The sequence below is a fragment of the Spea bombifrons genome, chromosome 2, assembly GCF_027358695.1.
Source record: "Spea bombifrons isolate aSpeBom1 chromosome 2, aSpeBom1.2.pri, whole genome shotgun sequence".
In the NCBI taxonomy this organism is placed as follows: Eukaryota; Metazoa; Chordata; class Amphibia; order Anura; family Pelobatidae; genus Spea; species Spea bombifrons.
This window is the reverse complement of record NC_071088.1, coordinates 47,266,676-47,288,786: the sequence shown is the minus strand read 5'-3', so window position 1 is coordinate 47,288,786 and position 22,111 is coordinate 47,266,676. Positions and strand designations below refer to the sequence as shown.

The 22,111-nt window shown below is 39.8% G+C and overlaps 1 protein-coding gene across 1 annotated transcript; it reads right to left on the bottom strand.

The window, feature by feature from the left end:
* Nucleotides 1-467: 467 nt before the first annotated feature.
* Nucleotides 468-19,936, bottom strand: PPP1R12B (protein phosphatase 1 regulatory subunit 12B). Its single transcript, XM_053457795.1, has 7 exons — nt 19,577-19,936; nt 9,840-9,856; nt 6,030-6,165; nt 5,135-5,239; nt 2,846-2,896; nt 2,691-2,741; nt 468-764 (listed from the first exon to the last, which is right to left on the bottom strand). Exons 1-7 carry the CDS (start codon nt 19,676-19,678, stop codon nt 678-680), a joined length of 549 nt encoding a protein of 182 aa, XP_053313770.1. The 5' UTR covers nt 19,679-19,936; the 3' UTR covers nt 468-677.
* Between the last annotated feature and the right edge of the window lie 2,175 nt (nt 19,937-22,111).

Genomic DNA, 22,111 nt, shown 5'->3' with positions numbered 1-22,111 from the left:
GTATTCATAGGTAAGAGGCAAAATGTACATACCTTACGGGAGCCAAGACAGGGAAGTAGAGCTACCTGTCTAGAGATATGGGTAGCCAACTCACATACCCTGCAATTAAAAGGCTGTCCTGATTCTTCAAGGCAGATCTGGTATATATATCTATATATCTATATATATATATATATATATATATAGATATATATATATATATATAGATATATATATACACACACACACATACACCACCTATTGTTCATATAACAGTATTTGACCTAGATGAGGACTGGGCAGTATAGATCCTGAAAAGTCAGACTTAATTATACTGTTTAAAAGTGCAGTCTTTCAGGAAAAAGCAATAGGGCTATAAGGGACATACCACTGTTTTTTTAGACTTCTTTTGAGGTCAAAGGTCCATAAAAAAAGTGTTGGTCTAAGAAAATATGTAAAAAAAACTTTCACTATATATCACTTATCTCTACATATGTATAAATGAGGAAATATTCTCACCTTGAGCAACTGCTGTTTTAAGTTACTAAAATCCCTTCTTCAGATATACATAAAATCGTGTACAAAATAGCATCAAGTATACAATTTCACACAGGCAGTTCCACGTCCAATGGCTTGATGGGTAGGAAAACATCAAAAGAGATAACATAGGGGACAAAATGTATTATCAGCTACGGGATTCATTTGGAGAGTTTGCTGATCACTCTAATCAATGCACCATTTTCGTCCTTCAGACGCTGGTTATCTGATTTCAGATCTGTGAGAACCTATGAGTTTAAAAAAATGTAGCAATAAATAAAATATCAAATCATGTGAAGATGTATTGCACAACAAATCTGTGATATACAAATTATATATATATATATATATATATATATATATATTTATATATATTTACCACCTATTTCTTCCAATATCCATTGTCAACCTGTGAAATTATTGTTTTATAGTTATATGAGTTGTAGCCTGCAATTTAACTTGACTCACTGCTTGACTTTTACTGAATCAAACACCATATAATTAACAATCAGTTGGAGTGCAGGAGTCAGTTTGCTGCTCGTTCCTCTCCCACTCCTGCAGCCTCAGTAAGGGAAATGTATGTGTGTGTGTGCATATGGGCAGTGCATATATGTGCGTATGGGCAGTGTATATGTGGGTGTGTGTTACCAGATGTGTGCAAGGGCAGTGTATATGTGTATGTATGGGTAGTGCATGTGTGTGTGTGTAAGGGCAGTGTGTGTAAGCGCAGGTGTGTGTGTATGCAGTGCATATGTGTATGTATGAGTAGTGCATATGTGTGTGTAAAGGCAGTGTATGTGTATAGGTGTGTGTATATGGGCATGAATATGTGTGTGTATGGGCAGTGTGTTTACATGTGTGTGCATTAGCAGGCTTGTGTAAGTGCAGTGTGCATGTGTGTGTGTGTAAGGGCAGTGTACATGGGTGTATGTGGACAGTGCATATACAGTGGATATAAAAAGTCTACACACCCCTGTTAAACCCCTGATAAAGTGTGTCAGAACTGAAATCTTTGGGGGGGATTAAACCCCCCACACACAATAACCTGGTTGTATAAGTGTGCACACCCTTAAACTAACTTTATTGAAGCACCTTTTGATTTTATTACAGCAATCAGTCTTTTTGGAGTCTAATAGCATGGCACTTTTTGACGTGGCAATATTTGCTCACTCTTCTTTGCAAACGCACTCCAAAACGTTAATCTTCTTCTGGTGAAGCCATGCTTTTGTGTATTTGGATGTGGATCATTTTGTGAACTCCATCTTCATCTTCCTAACGGACGCCTGAAGGTTTTGTGCCCAAATTCCCTGGTATTTGGAACTGTTCATAATTCCCTTCACCCTGACTACGGCTCCGGTTCCAGCTGAAGAAAATCAAGCCTAAAGCATGATGCTGCCACCACCATGCTTCACTGTGGGTATGATGTTCTTTGGGTGATGTGCAGTGTTGTTTTTGCACCAAACATACCTTTTTGGAATTATGGCCAAAAAGTTCAACCTTGGTTTCATCAGACCATAACATATTTTTCCACATGCTTTTGGGGCACTTGATGCTTGTTTTTGCAAACTTCATCCAGGATTAGATGTTTTTCTTTGTAAGAAAAGGCTTCCGTCTTGCCACCCTACCCCATAGCCAGTTCATATGAAGAATATGGGAGATTGTTGTCAGATGTAGCACACAGCCAGTACTTGCCATAAAGTCCTGCAGTAATGTTGCAGTAGGCCTCTTGTAAGCCTCCTTGACCAGTTTTCTTCTTGTCTTTTCATCAATTTCGGAGGGATGTCCAGTTCTTGGTAATGTCTGTGTTGTACCATATTGTCTCCACTTGATGATGACTGTCTTCACTGTGTTCCATGGTATATCTAATGCTTTGGAAATTCTTTTGAACCCTTCTCCTCAATGAGATCCCTCTGATGCTTTGGAAGCTCTCTGTGGACCATGGCTTTTGCTCTGAGATGCAACTAAGCAGATGTCAGGTAAATCCTACTAGAACAGCTATTTGTGATTTATCAGAGTCACTTTAAATTATGGCAGGTGTGTAATGACTTCGATTTAACATGAGTTTGAATGTTAATTCTGAACACAGCCCCAGTTGTGCACACTTATGCAACTAGGTTTAGTATATGTTGAATGTACCACTTTATCTATTATACTAATGACCCATGTGGTCTTACCTTCAGCTCATCCTCCATCTCAGACATCCTCTGCTCCAAAACTCTTTTCTCCTGCAACGGCAGAATGGATTGCTTAAGAAATATGCTTGAGTAGCTCTGGCTACCAACATATCCTTCCACGTTTAAATTGTTCCAATACAACTGTCCAAACTCACCCTCTTCTCTGCCTCCAAAAGCCCTGACTGACTTGATGACTGGTCTTGTTTCTAAAAGCAGAGAAAAAGGAGATTACGTATTGTGGAAAGAGTAGGTTAGTAAGAAATCACAGGATGAACTTTAATGTACTTTGAGAAGATTTTCTGAAATTATTTCTGAAATTAGGTAAACATATTAAAAATTAGCAGAAAGCTAAAACAAACAGTTGGTAAATTTATTGTTAAATGTTTACATAAAGCTAAAAATATTTTTTTAAATTAGATGTGTCCTTAAATGGAAACATAGAATTTGAAAGTATATAAAAGCCATTTGGCCATTCTAGAATCCCACACTCTAGTCCAACATGCGGCCCATGGGACAAATGCAGAGAAAATAGGAGTATTTCTGGACTTTGCTTTTTCAGTAAATCTGTCTGCATTATTCTAGTTTCTCCAATCAGGGGAGAGGATGTATCTGGAAGCTCCACCCTTTTGTGGAAGAGCTGGTTTACAGAGAAGCCAACAAAGAAAGAAGACATGGGGAGAAGTAAAAAGATAGAAAAAAGAAGAACAAGAAGAGGCAAGAGAAGAAGCAGAGCTGGAGGAAAGGAGACAGGTACACAGAAGGGGTTGATGGAGAAGAGTGAAGGCGTGTGAGAGAGATTGAGTAAGAGTGCGAGAACATGAGTAAGTGAGAGAGTAGGAGTGAGTGAGAGTCAAAAAGCAAAAAATGCAAGCAGAAATTATGATAGGAGTTAATTACCGTATTTGCTCGATTATAAGATGAGGTTTTTTTCAGAGCAAATGCTCTTAAAAATACTCCTCGTCTTCTAATCAGGGTCGTCTTATAATCAGACCTCAAACATGACGGTCCTGAACCGGCAAAGGTCGCGAAGGGGTTAAGGGCCTAGAGTGTTTATTAAAGTGATTGCATTAAAAACATTACATTTTAGACTAAGAGGAATACTGGTTATACCATGGTTTTACAAGGAGGAAAAAATCAAAAAGTGCAAAACAGGAAGTTCCCAAAAATGTGTTCCACATTTGATGATGTCAACACAGATATTCAAGATGCCATGTCAGTTATGCAGTCTCCTGGGACTGGGGATCATCCAAAGGTTTTCTATCTTGACAAAGACATTCTGAAAGTAGGTCATATACTGTGATTTATCCGAAACCTGCAACCAAAAGATTTGGCAGGAGTTGGCAGGAGAGTGGCGGTTCCAATGCCTTGACTATTATACATTAAGAGCCAACCCCAATCAGCTTCTGCTAGAGGGAGAGCTTGACGGGCCCTGTATGATGCATAATGAAATCAGTGAAATGTTTTCCCAAAATCCCCTCACTTGTCAGCTAGGCATTATACAGAGCCATCTCAGCCATGCTTGCCATGTAAACTCTTTGCAATGCATTATGAAGTAAAGTATACTTCCTGCTCTCCCTTTCGTGAAAAAAAAACAACTTTTCAGCTTTAGCTTTCTCTCCCAGAGAATTAAGGTTCATCCCTCAATTCAATCATTTATTGAAAGCACTTCAGATAATACAACCAACAGTGGTCTCATCAACCCCACTCTCAAATCTCAGATTTGCTGTTGAATCATCTATGCCAAAATGCGTTTGAACCCCTTAGAAGTATTGTCATGTAGGTTTTGGCATTTAAAATATGTCTTCTGGTGGAGATTGTTTCAGCAAAGAGAGGCAGTCTTTTTATGTACACAATCTGTATACAGTGTTTGGACAGAGTGGTACTAGGTTCTTTTACTTGCCATTATGGGTTGAACTACTATGCCCCATACATAGGCAGCTTTTTGAGGGATTATGTTTCAAGCCACAGCTGATTAGCCCTTTAACTTCTTTTACTAATCAGTCCCATCATTGGCTGCTACTCTGGAGGCACCGGATAGGGAAAATTTGACTAACCAAAATGTTCTCTGTATAAAATTTATAATGTGATATATTGAAACATTCTGCTATTTTGCTAACATAATATACAATAGAGAGGCCTCTTATATTTCTCAATTCATTAACATGCAAGCACCTGTCCTGCTAAAGCAAACATAGGACTTAATCCATGAATGACTGCCTCCTGGAATAGGACACTATTCCATCTATCTAAAAGTTCCTGGGGGACTGTATTTTTTATAATTATGACACAGTTCAATGTTACCCATGTAGTCAACGCCAGCTTTAATGTCAACTATAATTACTGTAAACTGTGGGTGGTATACACATATAATCCCAAAACAAGTTTATTTAAACAGTCCAGTCAATTAGCAGTATGGCCTGCAATGCTGAAGGTCAGCTCACTACCTTTGCAACTCGTTCCAGCTTGTTCTTGATGTTCACTAACTCCAGCTGAGCCTCCCGGAGGTTTGTCTTAAGCTTTTCATTTTCATTGAAAGCGCTCTCATACAGCTAAAAAAAAAATGAAACCAACATACACACTTAACACATAAACTGTCCACAATTAACAAAACATGCATATTCCCATATATGGGAATAGTAAGGTTCTAAAGGCTTATGTAATTCATGACATAATTTAGGTCATTAGAAGGGATCAGGCTTTATTTGGTCCAAGGACCATCAGCAGAGCAAGAATATCTAGGCATGTGTTTAGGACCTCCACATTGTCCAGGATATTATGGGCTAGGTGCCGGATGCTCACTAGACTCACATTATGTCCCCGTACTAGCAGTTCTAACAATGTGGAAGGAAAAAAAAGATGCTAATCATATTTTGTTAGTCTGTGAAGATACATAGATACATAGAAGATCATAATCCAGCACTGGTCAAAATAGTAGTCTTGCATCCTATATTGTATGATTGTTAAAGTAGGCACTCTTTAACTTTTTATTCTGTGAATTTAATATCATTTAAAAGAATCAACCATGAGTTCTGCTTTAGTGATTTTTACTGTTATCTTACATATATCTAAAAATCCTCATTAGGCACAACCTAATAGTGTGGGTGCTAAAAAAAATATCAGAAAGCAAACATTTTTTTTTAGTTCTGGTCCAGGCCATACCAAGACTACACGCCTATCTCCTTACCAAAATCAATCCCAGATCCTTCAATCTTCTAATAAATACTCAATCCAGGATACGCATTAATCTATTGAAGAGCTCAGTTATAGGAGTGCAAAGAGAATCGCATACTCTCCAGCGTTTCCTACTTTCTCTTACAGTGGCAAGATTAGGATTCTGACCTTTTTGAAATCCTTTTCATTTTCCTCCTCAGTTTTACTTCCAAGTGAAGCCAGACGATTCTCCCTGCGTGAGTATGCACTCACTCTACCGACAGCAGAGTCTGTAGAGCTCAGGCTAGAGCCTCCAGAGTCTAACCTGGCAATAAAAATTTCAAATGAAAAATATTAAATGGTTTACTGCAGTAAGAAAAACATACATGCAAGTAGTTTATTACCAAGCACAACATACTTTGATAGCTTCCACAACACTTTGGATAGCTTTAAAAAAGTGTGTATATCACCTATGATAATTGCACATCCATTTGTTCAAACAAGCAAGACTTTAACCTTAAACCATGAAAAATACAGGTATTTTCACATTCACGATTATCCCCACTTGTTGTACCATACAACATATTTTTTCTCCATATAAAAGTAGGTATGAAGCCATTCTGGCTCTGAGCAGATACAGCAAATCATACTGAATGGCAGGGCGTAACTAGAAACCTCAGGGCCCCGGTGCGAGAATCTGTTAAGGCCCCCCCCAAACCCATCTATCCCTTTCTCACTATCTCCCCTCTCCCTCCCTACCCCTCCTTCTCACGATCTTCCCTCTCCCTCCCTACCCCCCTTCTCACGATCTACCCACTCCCTCCCTATCCCCCCTTCTCACGATCTACCCACTCCCTCCCTACCCCCTATATGACGTCATATATACCGGCGCTCAGGGTGATGGCCAGCACCCGAGACAAACGCCTCACGCTCCCAACACTGCACTCTGGGCAGCACTGAGGCAGGTGGCGGCTGCGGCGGCAGCGGCGGGGAGCAGAGGAGTCCTGGATTTCTGTCAGTCAGGGGGGCCCAAGAGGTGCCGAGCGGTCGTTTTCAGCAACCGCTCGGCACCCCTTGGGGCCCCCTGACTGGCAGAACTCCAGGGCCCGGTCGCAGTCGCGACCCCGGTAGTTCCGCCACTGCTGAATGGGTAGAACTGAGTGGGCCTAACACCTCTATACTGTAAAAACCAAAGGGTGCTTGCAATTCAGCACACATAGGGGTTCTGGCTGAAACTGAATAAGGAATCCAAACAGCGCTCAGTGTATGGACACTATAAAAAAGGAAAAGATAAACCAGCCTCTAGGGCTGTATAGTACATGAGTGAAAAATAAAGCAAATATCAATATAAAATAGTGCAGATTGACAATTGAAAAGAGTGATGTATATAAATAACTATGAACGGATTGGTGAAGTGCAAACGGAGTGACACAACAAATGATTACCACGTGACTTGTTTACAAAAGGTATTTTTAACCATTGTGGGGGGGAATTGAACCATTTGGAATTTAGAATTTTGAACAAAGCATTTGCTGCTACTGTATTACCTGATACTTTTGGTTTATTTCTAGACACTCAAATTCTTACGAAATTAAAAGATTTTTCAAGAAAAATCGTCCTTTAACGGCAACAAATATAGACCAAAGGATAATAATGTTTTACCATCTATAAATGATCAGGATGTAGCTCATACAGTATTAAAAAATAAATCCTTATTTATCCCTCAGAGAGAAAAGAGCCATTAGGTAAATGTTTCTAAAGAACAAGTATGCCATTCTAGCCTATCATCCTATGCTTCTAGGTCATTAGGAGCCTCACTTGTGAGTGTATTCCAACAAGTTTGTGCCATTTTTGCTTATTTTCACCTACATATTGCACTGGGTTTGCGTGTTTTTCATTGTCTTTTAGGTTTTTGGACAATTTACCGGACTCATGATGTTTTATTTATATACATCACTCTTTTCAATTGTCAATTTGCACTGTTTTCTATTGATATTTGCTTTATTTTCACTCATGTACTTTTCTTATTTTATAGTGTCCATACACTGAGCGCCGTTGGATTCCTTATTTGTTATCGACCTTTGCCTAGAGAGGCCTGTTTTGTTTTTTCTTTTCAGCTGCCCTGCATTTTTTTCTTTTCAGCTGCCGGTGTACAGTGGACATATTGATATTAGTCTTCTTTTATATATTTATATATGTTTGGGGTGTGATTGGTTTGCTCATTCTACTATTTTTCTGCGTTCTATCGCCACAAATAAAACTACTCCAGACAGAGGTGTAAAAAATGCAATATTTTATTCTGGTCACATAATAAAAATGAAAACAACAAATGCAGCATAATGCACATAAAGATAAAGGCTTGCTACTTTGTTGTTTCTATTTTTATTATGTGACCATATATTGGATCTGTAGGTATAGTTCCTTTTTTACCTAATTTGTGGTGATAGACCTGTTCATAGTGAGCAGCTCTATGACGTGTTTGTTGGCAATAGATTATTACACAGTGTCACGCCCCATTCAGGCTGCGGAGCTGCTTGTCTCTAGGTTCCTGTCTCGCTACTGTTCCCCCTTTGCTGTAATCCATTCCTGGATTTCCTTATGCGCTGTCCTGTACCTCTGATAATTTGATTCCAGTCCTGCTCTTACCTGCAGCTCCTGTTTCCTTTATAAGGTGTGCCCCACCCGTTTATTATGTTTGTCTCAGTCTGCAGTCTAAAGGTATGTCCTTCGCTGTTCTGTGTATAGATTTAATGTTTCGTTTCAGCTTATTAGTGATTCAATAGGCAGGGTTTAGCGCTAGGACCCACCCTATATTTGAGTACTTTGATGTAGTGGTGGGCTAAGCATACTATGGCCATATGATGTGACAGAATCTCCAATTGTTATCACATAGTCCTAGGCTAGTTCCTGTATTCATGTTTGTCTGTCTCTTATGTACCTTTGCCCTCTTTTCGCTGAATCATCTGAGGATTTCGGTTCCTCTCTCCTCTCCCCATGTCCCAGTTAAGATGTCCTATCCTTGCTTAAAGGAGAAGAGGCCGAGGATCCCGGCTCATCTCTCCATCCCCTGTGTTCCTTGCCTTGTTCCCTGTCCTCTGTTGTGTCCTGTCCCTTGCTTGCTCTGTCCCCCTTGCTCTATGTTTCTGCTATTCTGAGCTATGTCTCATGCCTGCTCCAGGGTGCCTGCAGGATATCTCTTTGTTTTGTTCTGGACAACATCCTGCTATGTCAAGGCCCTGGTGTGTGGCTGCTCAACCCTAGGTGCTCAACACCCTGGGGAGTGCAGTCGCCCTGAATCAGGCCATGTCCAACTCCGCTACTGCGCAATAAGGGTGGATTACCCATTTTACGTATTAATGGATAAGGCAATGACTGAGTGATAGAAGACAGAAGGTTGTAGTTAAAGGTGTATATTCAGCAGCAGGTCTGTATTGGGCATGGCCACCATGACCCAGCAGAGTCACATATCATGCACATAGTGACCCTCTGATAGTAGAAAGGCAGTGGAGCGCCAGCTTATTCTATGTTTTTATGAATTTACAGTGAACAAAAATAGCTGCTAAACAACTTCACATTCAAGATGCTAAATTCCACAGGTATTTGTCATTCTGATGGTTCTGCATGACCACCGACTGCTCTTTTATGGACATAAATCACCACCCATTTGTACAGTTATGGTCTATGTATGCTGTTTACCTGAGAACTCTAGGTTTGAGTCACACTGCTTTCATACCATTCTAAGGGTCACACGGAACAGACACATTCATACTTTGCCCTAATTTAATAATATCTGAACAGCCCGTTTGATACTTTTCTCTATAGTTAAAGTTAAAATACGTTTTTATAAGCAGTGCTGTTAGAACCATTTGCTTATACTTTTAAAGGTGTGGTGTTCAGAATAGTTTCAAACACAGCGCATATAGAAAGTTTCCAGGTATGGTCTATATTATTTCTACACATGCTACAGATTTGTGATATTTATGCAAATTCAGTTCTTACCTTGATAATCTTTCATGCTGTGGAGAAGAGACAAAAAATAGTTAAACAACTAAAATGAGCCAGTGTAAAACCGTATACAATGTAAAAAAATAGCTATGGGTAGATTATAAAAACACTATTCCTTTAGTATGCCTTGATCATATTGTCAGCACTCATCCACAGTAAGCTATTACCTATGGAAAGATACTTGGCCCCTTTGAAAGCTGACAGCCTGTTGTACTGCCAAGAACGAGAGGACCGAAAGATAGCAACGTTTGTGTTTTGCCACATTTTGCTACCTTTTAATAATATCTACTGATCAAAAAATATAGTTATATGTGATTTTAACAACTGACTTACTCTAAAATCTCATATAAGGATCAAATTTCCCTATTTTAAAGCACAATGTTGAAGACTGTTTCCAGAGGCAGTTTGGAACTATCTAGTGAGTGATGCTACAGAGGACAAGCAATTTTTACTTAATACATGCTTCAGCACTCGGAATCCCTACTCAGTGTGCGTGGGCAGCCGCTTTTTGGCTGAGCTTTTGTGTAGATGCTTCCACTTCACAATAATAGCGCTTACAGTGGACTGGGCAGATCTAGCAGGGCATACATTTCACAAACACTTGGTGGCAGAGGTTGCATCCTATGAGGGTACCCCATTTACAGTCACTGAGAACTTCAGTATGACCAATTCTATTGCCAATGCATGTCTATGAAGATGGCTGCCTATGTGCTTGATTTTATATACCTGTTAGCAATGGATGTGACTAAATTCCTAAACTCAATAATCAGGAGGGGGTGTCCACTTGTACGTACTTGCTTTGTATAATGTATACGAATATGTGTAAAAAAATACCTGCGCACATGTTTGTACAAATACTGCTTTAAATTTTATGGGCATATGCACACCCCAATATTTCAAATAGCCAAAGTGTAGTCACTTAATTTTAGGTTGTTGGATTAAGGAGTAGCTAGGAGGCAAGCCTTTTAGCTAGGTGCATACTTCCTTCCATCAAGCTTATGTCTCACCCATCCAGTGTATTGGGACTGGCAGCACCTTAGCTTGTACAATGTCCTAATTTGTGACATCATTTTGACAACATCAAATAAGGTATGTCCCTGATGTCTCAAACTGTGCCTGGGCAATGGGAAGTTAAATCACAGTAAGTATTACACGGATTGAAAAACAAAAACACTACATTACTGATTATTAATTTTCCCCTTGAAGTGTGTGATCTAACACATCATGGGTTACAGATCTCACCATGCATCCATCACATCATGCATCCATGTGCACAGCATTTCCAAAGAAAATTTTATGAAAGCCTGCTTTGCCTTTTGTCAGCAAGAGCCAGGATTCAAGCTTATAGATTACATTTAACAACGCTTGCATACCGAAAAGAATATTAAAGACAAAACTAAGACATTCCCCTATAGTTGTGTCAGCAGGAGGGATTCCTTAGATCTCTCTTGATAGATCTCTCTCTCTCTCTGAGGTCTCTGAGTAGGTCTCGCTGCCTGTGATTTTATCGGGAAAGGAGAGCTATGCGACAGAGTTTGCACCCACTGTCACAGGGTTCATTTTAGTCACAAGAGATTCCTGTGCTATAGAAAGAAACCGTAAAACTAGCTAAAAATGAAAATTAAACGTGTAAAAGTTCCCAGACCCTGTAACCCTTGGAACCCTGCAACATGCAAGTTTAAAGTTTCTATATAACCCGATCACTGCGCACCAAGCAAAAAATAAATATTTTAAAATGTCTAGCGTAAATGGGATCAATTTGGCCCTATTAGCCCTCGGACAATGAATAAGCCAAGTGAAGCACACTGGCTTATCTGTGTTTCATATGGAACGTAACGATACTTCTCAAAGTATCACGCTTAGAAGCATTTGACCTAAGATGGACACTTCTGTTTAAGGTGTTTCGTTAGAGACATGATTATAGTGCATTTTTCACACCACAAGTCATTTAAGTGATTGGGAAAGACATTTAATCAGAAATAGTATATATATTCACAATGTAATTTAGAAACACATTTTTACATTTGTTGTTTATATTCACATTGTGCCTTTTAGGGTTGTGAACCCCTTTGATACACTCCAACCATTCTGGGCTCCTGAAAAAGGGTCAGGAGGGATCAGAGGGATTTGGGCCCAAAAAGTCAATCAAGACGTTCACTGTATTTCCTAAAGTTTAGCTTTTTGAATTTTTATTCACAGGAAATATTTGCTTATGAAAACAAGTTTCAAAAGACAGCCCTATGAGCCCTGAACAAAAATTACAATATACTGTATATTGAGTGTAGGTTTACTAAATGAGAAACATAAAAACTACAGTTGAAAAACAACATAAAAAAGTCAGAATTGGAATTGTCCTTTAGTGTAAAAATGTTAAGAGGCTAAATATATCGTACTCTGTGTAGTTGACTGATCTAGTTTAAATAAAGGGATATTTGCCAAGTCATACATTTTAAATATTGAAACTCATTTCAAGTAGGCTAACTCAAAACATTAGACCATTCCAAAAACAAATATGTTTTTAATAAAAAGAAAGTGTGCCCACAGTTAAAGGCATTGTGATTCTCCTTAAAAATACGGTGAGGTTCAGGTTCAGCATTCCTTCTGCTGAATAAATTGAACACTTTGAAAATAATATCTGTTCAAATCTATTACTGAGAGTGTTATTTATCTGTATAGTATACACTCTGTCAAATGTATAGCTGTGTATTATTGGACGTACACTGCTGCATACTGCAGTGATCTGTGGAATTATTTCATTACTGGTAGACGTCACATCACTAAATGGTGCAGAGTTTCATCTCAGAGTGTGCTTGACAGTGACTTCAAGAGTAGCTGTTAATCACAAATAAAACATTTTTTTAAAAATACATGTAAATACTCATGAAGCCTGGACTGGGGATAAGAAGAAGGCCCTGACACATTAAGGCTCCTAGATGTAAGTGTGGCTGCCGGCTGGATATTACAGGCCTCATCCTGCATATCCAGCCAGTGGCCACTCACTCCAGAACCTAAAGTGACTTGGAAAGTGATGTCAGCCAGCGGCCCCCTGGGCATTTACTCAGTGTGCCAAATGGCCAGTCTGGGTCTGTGCCTTATAACAAGTCCCTAGACTGAAATGTTTACTGAGATCTTCATATTAATGATGGATCAAGACACCATGGACAATATAAAATGTGCATTATACAAATTCCCTTAAGTTTTCAAAAACATACGGCACGTCAAACACTCTTCCATACAACCTAACTCTAGCATTCGAAGCAGTATGTAGGGCAGAGCTAGGAGTTGAGTACTAAGTTTCCAACTACCCTGCTACCCACTTAAATGAAGCACCATGAGATATTGGTGCTTCACTTCAACAGGTTGTGAGGTGGCTGCATAGAAGCTGTGATTGAGGTCACAGACCTAAATCATTTCTACAGCCCAATGTGCTACTCATGGGAGACCTTCTTATCTCCTCTAGTGGCCCATGAGCACCATTATGGTAGGGGCAGCATGGTGCGACCGTGCCAGAAAATTGGGCCTTCACACACGAGCAAGATGAATGAGAGGTATGCTCTTCCTATTGATTTTTGTGGCATCCTCACCAGACAGCAGTTACCATTCTCTTTCCTGTGCAATAGTTATCAGAACTACACGGTCATCACTTAGGGCATTCATGAACTATCATATAACCTAAAATATTGCAGCCCTAAGAGAAGCACACTGCATAGCAGTAAGGTGAAACCCTCACACCAGTACGTAAAGAGGCACTAATCTTTAAAAATATGCTTTGCTTCTTTAATAGAAGTACTTTTGTTCAAGGAAACGTACAGTGTTTACAGAGCTACTATTTTTCTTATAACTAGCGTATAAGTTTTAAAATTACTAGGCAGGGGCTTCTTTATTTTATTTTTGAGTCAAAATTTCCCAGCTTCTCTAAACCAAGCTTCCCTCGTTAAAGTATTTCAGTGCTTTTATATAGCCAGAGCCATTTTTAGATCTAATAGGTTCCAGGTTAAGCTTCCTCCCATGGCCTCCAGGCCATTCGTACCCGATTGTCAGGTGGAGATCTGTGCAACCAGGCAGTACAGACCTCTACACTAATACTTTCTCTTTTGACTGACATCATATCCTGGGGCTCTGTACATACCTGGGAACTTTCTGGGTTTCACCCAGAGAGTTTCTGACCATTCCTCCAGGTCTTTGGGTGATAGGGAAAATACTCAAAACTAAAAACCATATTAAAACCTTGCATTGATGCTGATGGTGACTTCTGAGCAAGGCCAGACTGGCCTACTGGGATAGCAACCTACCCTGGCTGGGGAAAGAGATTTGAGCAGACTAAGACACAGATCTCCTACTCAAACTCCCACTGTGTATCGGCCAGTGCCTCACGGAATATGACATCATGACAGACAGAGAGCAAATTTGATAAAGATGACACCTTTGTTGACTGAAGTATAATGAATTACAAGCTTTGAAGACTAAGTCTCTTCTACTTATGATAACATGCCTGAAGACTTATTTGTAGGATTCCAATACACTTTCCAGTTAGGGGTCATGAGAAATTAGGAAAAATTACATGAAGTACACTACATTGGATATGAGCTGGAACATACCCCATACATCAGAATAAATGAGAAACAGAAATTAGGAGAAACACTAAAAATAATAAGTGAGCTGTGATTTTCATTGCAAGGTTTGATTATGGTTTTGTTTAGATGTGACAGTTCCACTTTAAATTTAATAAATAGAACTAATTCATTTTTAATTATCCTGAATTTGTAGTCACAAAACTTTCTAGGCCCAGAAATCAGTGAGGTTTTGTGTTATATACTTTATTTTAATCAGCATATTTTATTAAAGGCCATATTTTCTCACAGTGAAAAATGAGTGCGGCCCGCGCTTAAAGAAAGAAAAATTCACTTTATAGTTGACTGGGTTTTTCCAATATCAAGCAATTTTATCAGGGAATTGTTCCTTTACACATTTTATAGTTAATTTTCATACTGAAAAAAAATTATGTATACTTTACGTTGATTCTGATTATATAGCCAACAGGGCTGGCCCAAGGCAAAATGCCGCCCCCGTCCCTGATGCCCCCCCATTATCTACCCTTCCTCTCCCTCCCTATTATCTACCCTTACCCCCCCCCCTTGTACTTACCTTTCAGCAGTCCTGCCGCGAGTCTCCCTGTTCGGTCTCGGTGCCGGCTTAAGGGGCATCACCTCAATTTATTTATTTTTTTAAATACTTACTTTTTCTTCTTCCACTGACGTGCTCTTCTCCCTCGAGATCTCCTCCTTGTCACGCGGTGACGGACAACTGCTCTGCGTTAGCCCGCCCCGGCGCATCTTCAAGGGGGTGGAACGAAGAGCCGAACCGATCGGCACGCAGGCAAGCTTTTCCATAATTAAACTGCGGCGGTAGCCGCATCGGATGACAAAAAAGCGGCACTTGGGGCGGCAAAGTGCCGCCCCTTCAAAAGTGCCGCCTGGGGCAATTGCCCCAGTCTGCTCCATTATAGGGCTGGCCCTGATAGCAAATAAGAACATTACTCAAATGAGAAGCCATTGTGTGGGGGCATTGTCCGGATGGTGCTATAGAGAGACAGCAAGCTGCGCCCACAGAATAACCACGCTGTCCTGTACCGGACCTCCGATTCCCTGTAAGGTGCCTTAAAATTTCCTGCCCTGTATCGGCGATTTACTATCCCTGTACCCGAGTCCTCCAACCCGTACCGATTCTTATCCATCTCTACCTGGACCAGAGCCTTATGTCACCCCTTATACAAACAACCTAACACCCTGCTCTGTACCGGAATGATGTCCGCCTCTCCTGCATAATAACTGCGCTGCCCTATACAGGCTCATTACCTCCGCGCTATACCTCTCCCTTTGCTTCGTTAAATCATCTGCTCCTATAATCATATATACAGACGCATGAACCCTTATACAGGGGGATGTTATATCTATATACAGGCACATAGGCCTTTATACTGTGGAATGCCACACATATATATCGGCACACGAGCCCGTACAATGGGGCACTTTATACGCACACATACGTGTATGTACAGTATACATGTGTACAGGGCCGGCCCAAGACAAAATGCCGCCAGGGGCGAAGCTTAAAATGCCCCCCCATTATCTACCCTTCCTCTCCCTGCCGCTCCCCCCATTTTCAACCCTTCCTCTCCCTGCCGCCCCCCCATTATCTACCCTCCCCCCCGTACTTACCTTTCAGCAGTCCTGCGGTGAGTCTCCCTGCTCGGTCTCGGTGCCGGCTTGTAATGCTGAGCGCAGGAAATGACGTCATCTTCCGGCGCTCAACATTACAAGCCGGCACCGAGTCCGAGCTAGAGGGCTCGCAGAGGAGAGAGTGAGGGGCACCAAGTACTGACAACTTGGTAAGATAAAACCACTCGGCGCCCTCTCTCTCTCTCTCTCTTCTCGGCTTAAAAAAAAAAAAGGGCTTGGGGCCTGGAGCGGTTGCCCCACTCGGCTCCATTGTCGGCCCGGCCCTGCATGTGTATATACTGTCTATCTCTCTATAGACAGACTTGGGTAACCAACTAAGTGAGTAATGTGGTATGCCATTGCATTGTTTTCAAATAGAAGCGCTCAATGACGACTTTAACAGCTTTTTAAAGCTAAAATTAACAACAAAGCCTTCCACTTTCCTTCAAAGTATAATACACTGCTGAGTGATAACCAGTGTCGTGCCCTCGAGGCAAATTCACTGGCATTCTGCCCTTATATCCTAGAGCTAATTTTACTGGCATTATACTGTGATTAACCCTTTAGGGTAAAAAAAAACTTTGGTTGTAAGCACATTGAGTGCATTCTTGTAAATGTCGGGTAATCTAAATGATACAGAACCTGTGGCCAGCGACACTGTTGTTTACAGTAGCATGGATACCATGTTGATTTGGCATCCTCAAATTTTCCTTTCATTTGGGAATGAAGGCAATTTCCAGTATGTTTATGTTTTGCAATGAACATAAACAAAAGTCAGGATCAGACTGGAATATATTTATCCTAACCCATATTTAGTCATGGAGAATGTATGCCAGGATTTCTAGAGCTACAGCTGAAAAGGCAGTGAAGGTGCAAACTCTTCATGCTGTCCATCAGGGTTGAGTGGTGCCCTCAAATGTTTATACTCCAAATGTTGTTTACAAAGAGATTTTTGAGATGTAAGAATTATCATCCTGTCTGCTGTGTCCTTGGTACCCCAGACTTTCTTATCTAGTTTAAAATATTCAATGGCATTAACTGGTTGAGAGAAACAGGTTACACTTATTTCATTAGTTTAGCTCCTCCATGTCTGTTGGCACCATTAAATGCGATTAATACTATGTTAACTATCAGACACAGCACATGTGTAAAGTGAGCAGAATCACCCCATCCATTGAAACCAATGGCATACTGGCAGTGGAGTTACATCCACAGGTATACATCAAACACTTCAAAGACTCTGCTCTCATGGATATGGCTGAGACCACTGATTTCTTCAGAAAACAGATATCAACTGATATGGTTTATGATTATGATCAATAAAGTATAACCCTGAACCATTAAAAAAAGTACCAGTAGCTATTAACATAAATGTCAGCTAATAACACTAATATACATTTATAATATTGGCTTTTCAGTGTATAGTTATCACACATTTCCTTCTGTATGTAAAAAACACAAATAAGGTTTTTTACAATACCCCCAAAACAACATCACCAAAAATGTTAAAACTCTGTGGCCTTGACACTTAAACCTCAATTTTCCAACATCTCAACCTTTTGAGCCTAATGTTTCAACAACACAGCACAAACAAGTGCCTCCGTTCTAGACTAAGGTGCCATTCCACAGGTAATGTAATGTGAGACCATAGCAATGTACAAAAGCTATTATAATTATTATCTGTAAGGACTGTTATTGTATTTGGTCATATAAATATTGTATATCTACATGCTATAAAAGTTTTATGACCTTCTACCAGTGACACTCTTTTGGATCCATAGCAATTGCTAGGGTGATAATACCTTTGAAGCGCTTTGTTTTCCGGGGGCTGTGTAAGGGAACTCTGAGATAAAGCTACAATTATGATCATCTTTGCAGCATCCCATATGGACCTAGCCACAGGACTGCAAGATAATATTAAAATGTGCAAATTCAGCATCACTTCCCAGCAATTTTACAGATCTCTTTTTAATAAATCTCAGTTAGTGCTCCAACAGCTAATAGCTAGGTTGGGCCTCTTCATGGCCCATATGGCCCTGTCATTCTTAAACAGAGAAATGTCAATGCAGTGAAAGACCTTTCCATTACACTCTGTCTGAAATATTTGAATGGACAGACCACCCCAGCCCAATTCACATTGGTTTCTGTTTTCCATGGACTCCAGGACATTTTACTACATATATTCTTTTGTTATTGGGTTAGAAAATAAGACTTCTTTCTGATTTTACTTCTATCCTTGGGCATCTCTAATGAATGCATGAAATATTTAGGTTTACTTTTTATAGCACACCCATTTAAATCCATGGGACTAGCCACAACCAATTGAATATGTCCCCGCTGAACATGACTGTTCTGCTATGATATATGAAATTGATTGATGTTATTGTATGGGGGACATGACTGATGCCTCTTGGTCATTTTGGTGGAAGATGAAACATTTGCTGTCTCCATTCAGCTGGTTTATTTTTTTTTAGTGATGGGTGTAAATGGATACAGCCCATTGTCCCTCCTACTAGCCAGGGTAACGTCATGCCCATGAAGAAAACTAAGTGCTTAATATTAGCTTACGGCACCTCACCTGCAAATTCACAGTTGAGTTGCATTACACTTTGCCATGCAATTAGCACCCCTTCTTGCAAACTAGGAACAATCTGTTTCAGCTTCATTTCTACATAAAGGGTTAACAAGTGCAAGATAAAGTTCCCTGTCTCAAGACCAGTTATCCCATTGGAATTTGTCCCACCCCTATCCAGCTGCAAAATACTTGACCATAAGCAACAGCTGATCTCCTTCCTAAAGCACTAACATTGTGGACAGAACACACAGGGACTCCATCCAAACATAGAAACACTAGGAACACTAATCTTTTAGCTGCTGAAGAATAGCACTCGCATACCAAATGAAGCAGTGCTCGGATTCCGCACTTCAAAAACCAGATCACATGTACATAAATATTAACAGTTCATCTTCCTTCGATGTATTTCTCACGGTATGTTAGCCTGCTATTTACAGCTCACATACAAATATGGGAAATTATGGGTGCTGATTTCAGTTAAAAAAAAAACATCAGAAGTGGGCTGTGCAGTCAAAAAAAACTTCCTGCTTAACTTTATATTAGGGATGTCTACAGTACCAACAACAAACCATACTTTCCAAGTTCTTTTTTTAGCAAGCAGACGTAATGACGACTTAATAAAGCGAAAGAAACAATTTACGTTTCTCTGCTGGAAAATGTGACGCTGCCATATTAGGGCAAAAAGATAGCAGTGTGCTGGGATAGAGAAAAATACCAGGGGGAGACGCACAAGACTTAGTAGATACACAAAGTGAGGGGAAACAAGTGAAGGGAGGATGTCCGTGCATATCATCCCTATAATAATAGATTGGGAGTGCAGTGTAAAAGCATGTGTCGGGATAAAGGCAGCTGGAAATTAGCAACCCAAAAGTACCAAACACACGTATGTTCACAAAGCCACACAGACATACGGATAAAGAAAACACATAGCTTCGTACACGTAGTGTCTTTGCTGTCGGTGAAGGAGAAGAGGGTGGCGAGTCCGACTGTGATTTCCGTGTCCGAGTAAAATCCTTAGTACGATTAAAAAGTGATGACATATTGCTTCTTGATAATCTGACCTGGATGAAGCCTTTCTGAGTCAAGTTTAGCCTGCGAAGTTACGCACGCAATCTTTTGACAGTTCCTAAAGCAGATGTGTTGAATAATGTCCCCTCGACCACTTGAAAGATTCAAAAAAAAAAGTCTGCTGTGGTGCATGAAAAAAGCCTAACGTAAAATGTGCGGTTAAATCCAAATCTGTTCGGAGTTAATAGGAGAAAAGCCAAGTGGCAGAGTGCAGGGATAGACCATGATCTGGAAACCAAAAGAGCACAGGGAGTCTTTGAGATGCTGAACATTTTAGAGGAGAAGAAAAGGATGCATAAAAAAAATAATAAACATAGACATATAGGGCAGGGGACTCCTCTTATGGCAATAGGTGGGAGGGCCCCCAGTCTGGATAAATTCACTTGTACTTCCTTCGTTACTGGCATTATATCCGAGCTAAACCACACTGCTCTTTGTGATTTACTAGATTAAAGGTTCCTAATCGAAAACTCCCACACTATGGAATGTTGGAATGAGGCCACAAAGATGATATTAGAAACTATTATGGTTAGTTAGGCTACCGTAAAGCAAATTAAACTATTTCAGCTTTGAGAAGGTTGTCAGAAAATCTATTTTCACTTAAAGGAACCTCCTGCCCGAGTAAAACCCCCCATTTTAAGGGGTAGGTAATCAAGAAGGGTAATTAATAAGAAAACATGGTCAGAGTCGGAGTAATGTTATTAGGACAGAAAACAAAACGGATGATGAAGCAACATTAATGAAGTTGGGTTCTGTCAGCACATGCTCCTATACTCACACACCCTACAATTATGCGGCATAACAATAATAGTCAAGCTTACAGGATATCCACAGATACTCAGCGTCATTATATAGTTTGGTGTCTATCACCAGTGATTAAATACTTAGTATACACTATAACTTATTCATTCTAAATGAACACGACACATTCAGCAGCATATGAAACAGTCAATGCATTGTGTTTCCTACATGGCTATATAAATAGATATCACTAGAATATAGCATTTGAGGATAATTCCCCTCTACTGTACTAGTTACACAAGTAAACCTTTTTCGTATTATAAAGTTTCACTTGTGCCTTTATTTGATCTTGTTCATTAAACCCTTGGATGCATGTTTATACATACCAAAAAAAAGAAAGAAAAAATCATCCCAAGTACGTCAGCGTTCATTTAATAAATTGCAAACTTTTCCAGGCGTATAAAAATACATCTCTAAGGCTCGCCTCCCTGTAGAAAGAGTTACTTCTATTCTACATCCAATGAGATTTTTTCCCCATCTTTCTGCATTTTTTTAAAGACAAGCATCCCAGAGGATTTATGAAGTTGTCTTAAAGTTAGATTGCTGATCTTTGAAACCCTTCGTTTAGGCAGTTTACCGCCCGAATGAATCTGCTCTATTCAGTCAGAAATTCAGAGGATAATATAATATATACTTAGTTGTTGTTACTGACAAGGACTTACGAGTTGACATGAAGTTGTCTTTACTCGGTTATTTAACAGAGCTATACATATCAATAATTATTATACAATTTATGAATTAGTATAGGTCACTTATGATTTAATTCTGTTACCTTAAACACCCATAACAATCTAAACTAAAGTGATACTGGTGTATATTACAGTGTGTCTCCTTTTTATAGATAAAAGTCAATTTGTGAATTAATGTGATATCAGAAAAAACTAATGTTGCTGTTTCTGTAGCATCCTTAGTAGTTTATAACACCATAATAGTGTACTATATGTAACAAAACATTGAATTTCAAAAGCTTCTAGACCTTCACTAAATATTAACTGAGAACACAAACATACCTGAACAATATGACAGTAGGATAACGGTAGTTCTAGTGCAAATGCACCTTAAATTACATAAAACTCAATATGCAACTGGGAAACGTAGTCATATGAATTGTAACTGACTGTCTCACCCAGCTGCTCCTGAGTGCCTCTGTGTTGCGGAACTGCTTCACTCTGCTTTGCAAACAATGCCCTTCATATTGTAGAGTGTCTCTCTGCCAGCCGTACTCTGCCATATTTCCCTAGATATATATCAGCTTTTCCAACACCTGCTCTCCTCAAGGGAGAGAGCTTGCTTCATTGCATAAGACTGTATGTTTTAAGGATAAAGTCTTAATAACAGTTACCAGCAAATTTCTAGACCAGTGCTTCCTCATTCAGGTGTGCCTGCTTTATCCTCCTCCTCCCACCCAGGTATACATACACCCAACGCCTACCTTCGTATTGAAGATTCAACAGGTTTAGTCACAACAGTAGTCACAGTGTTATCACCTAATACCGCTGCTACTGAACAAAAGTCTAGGAAAATACATGTGTGAAAATGCTGTATGGGGGATGGCTACATAGAGCAATCAAATTAATTAATTTACTTTCTGAAGTGTGTGGTGC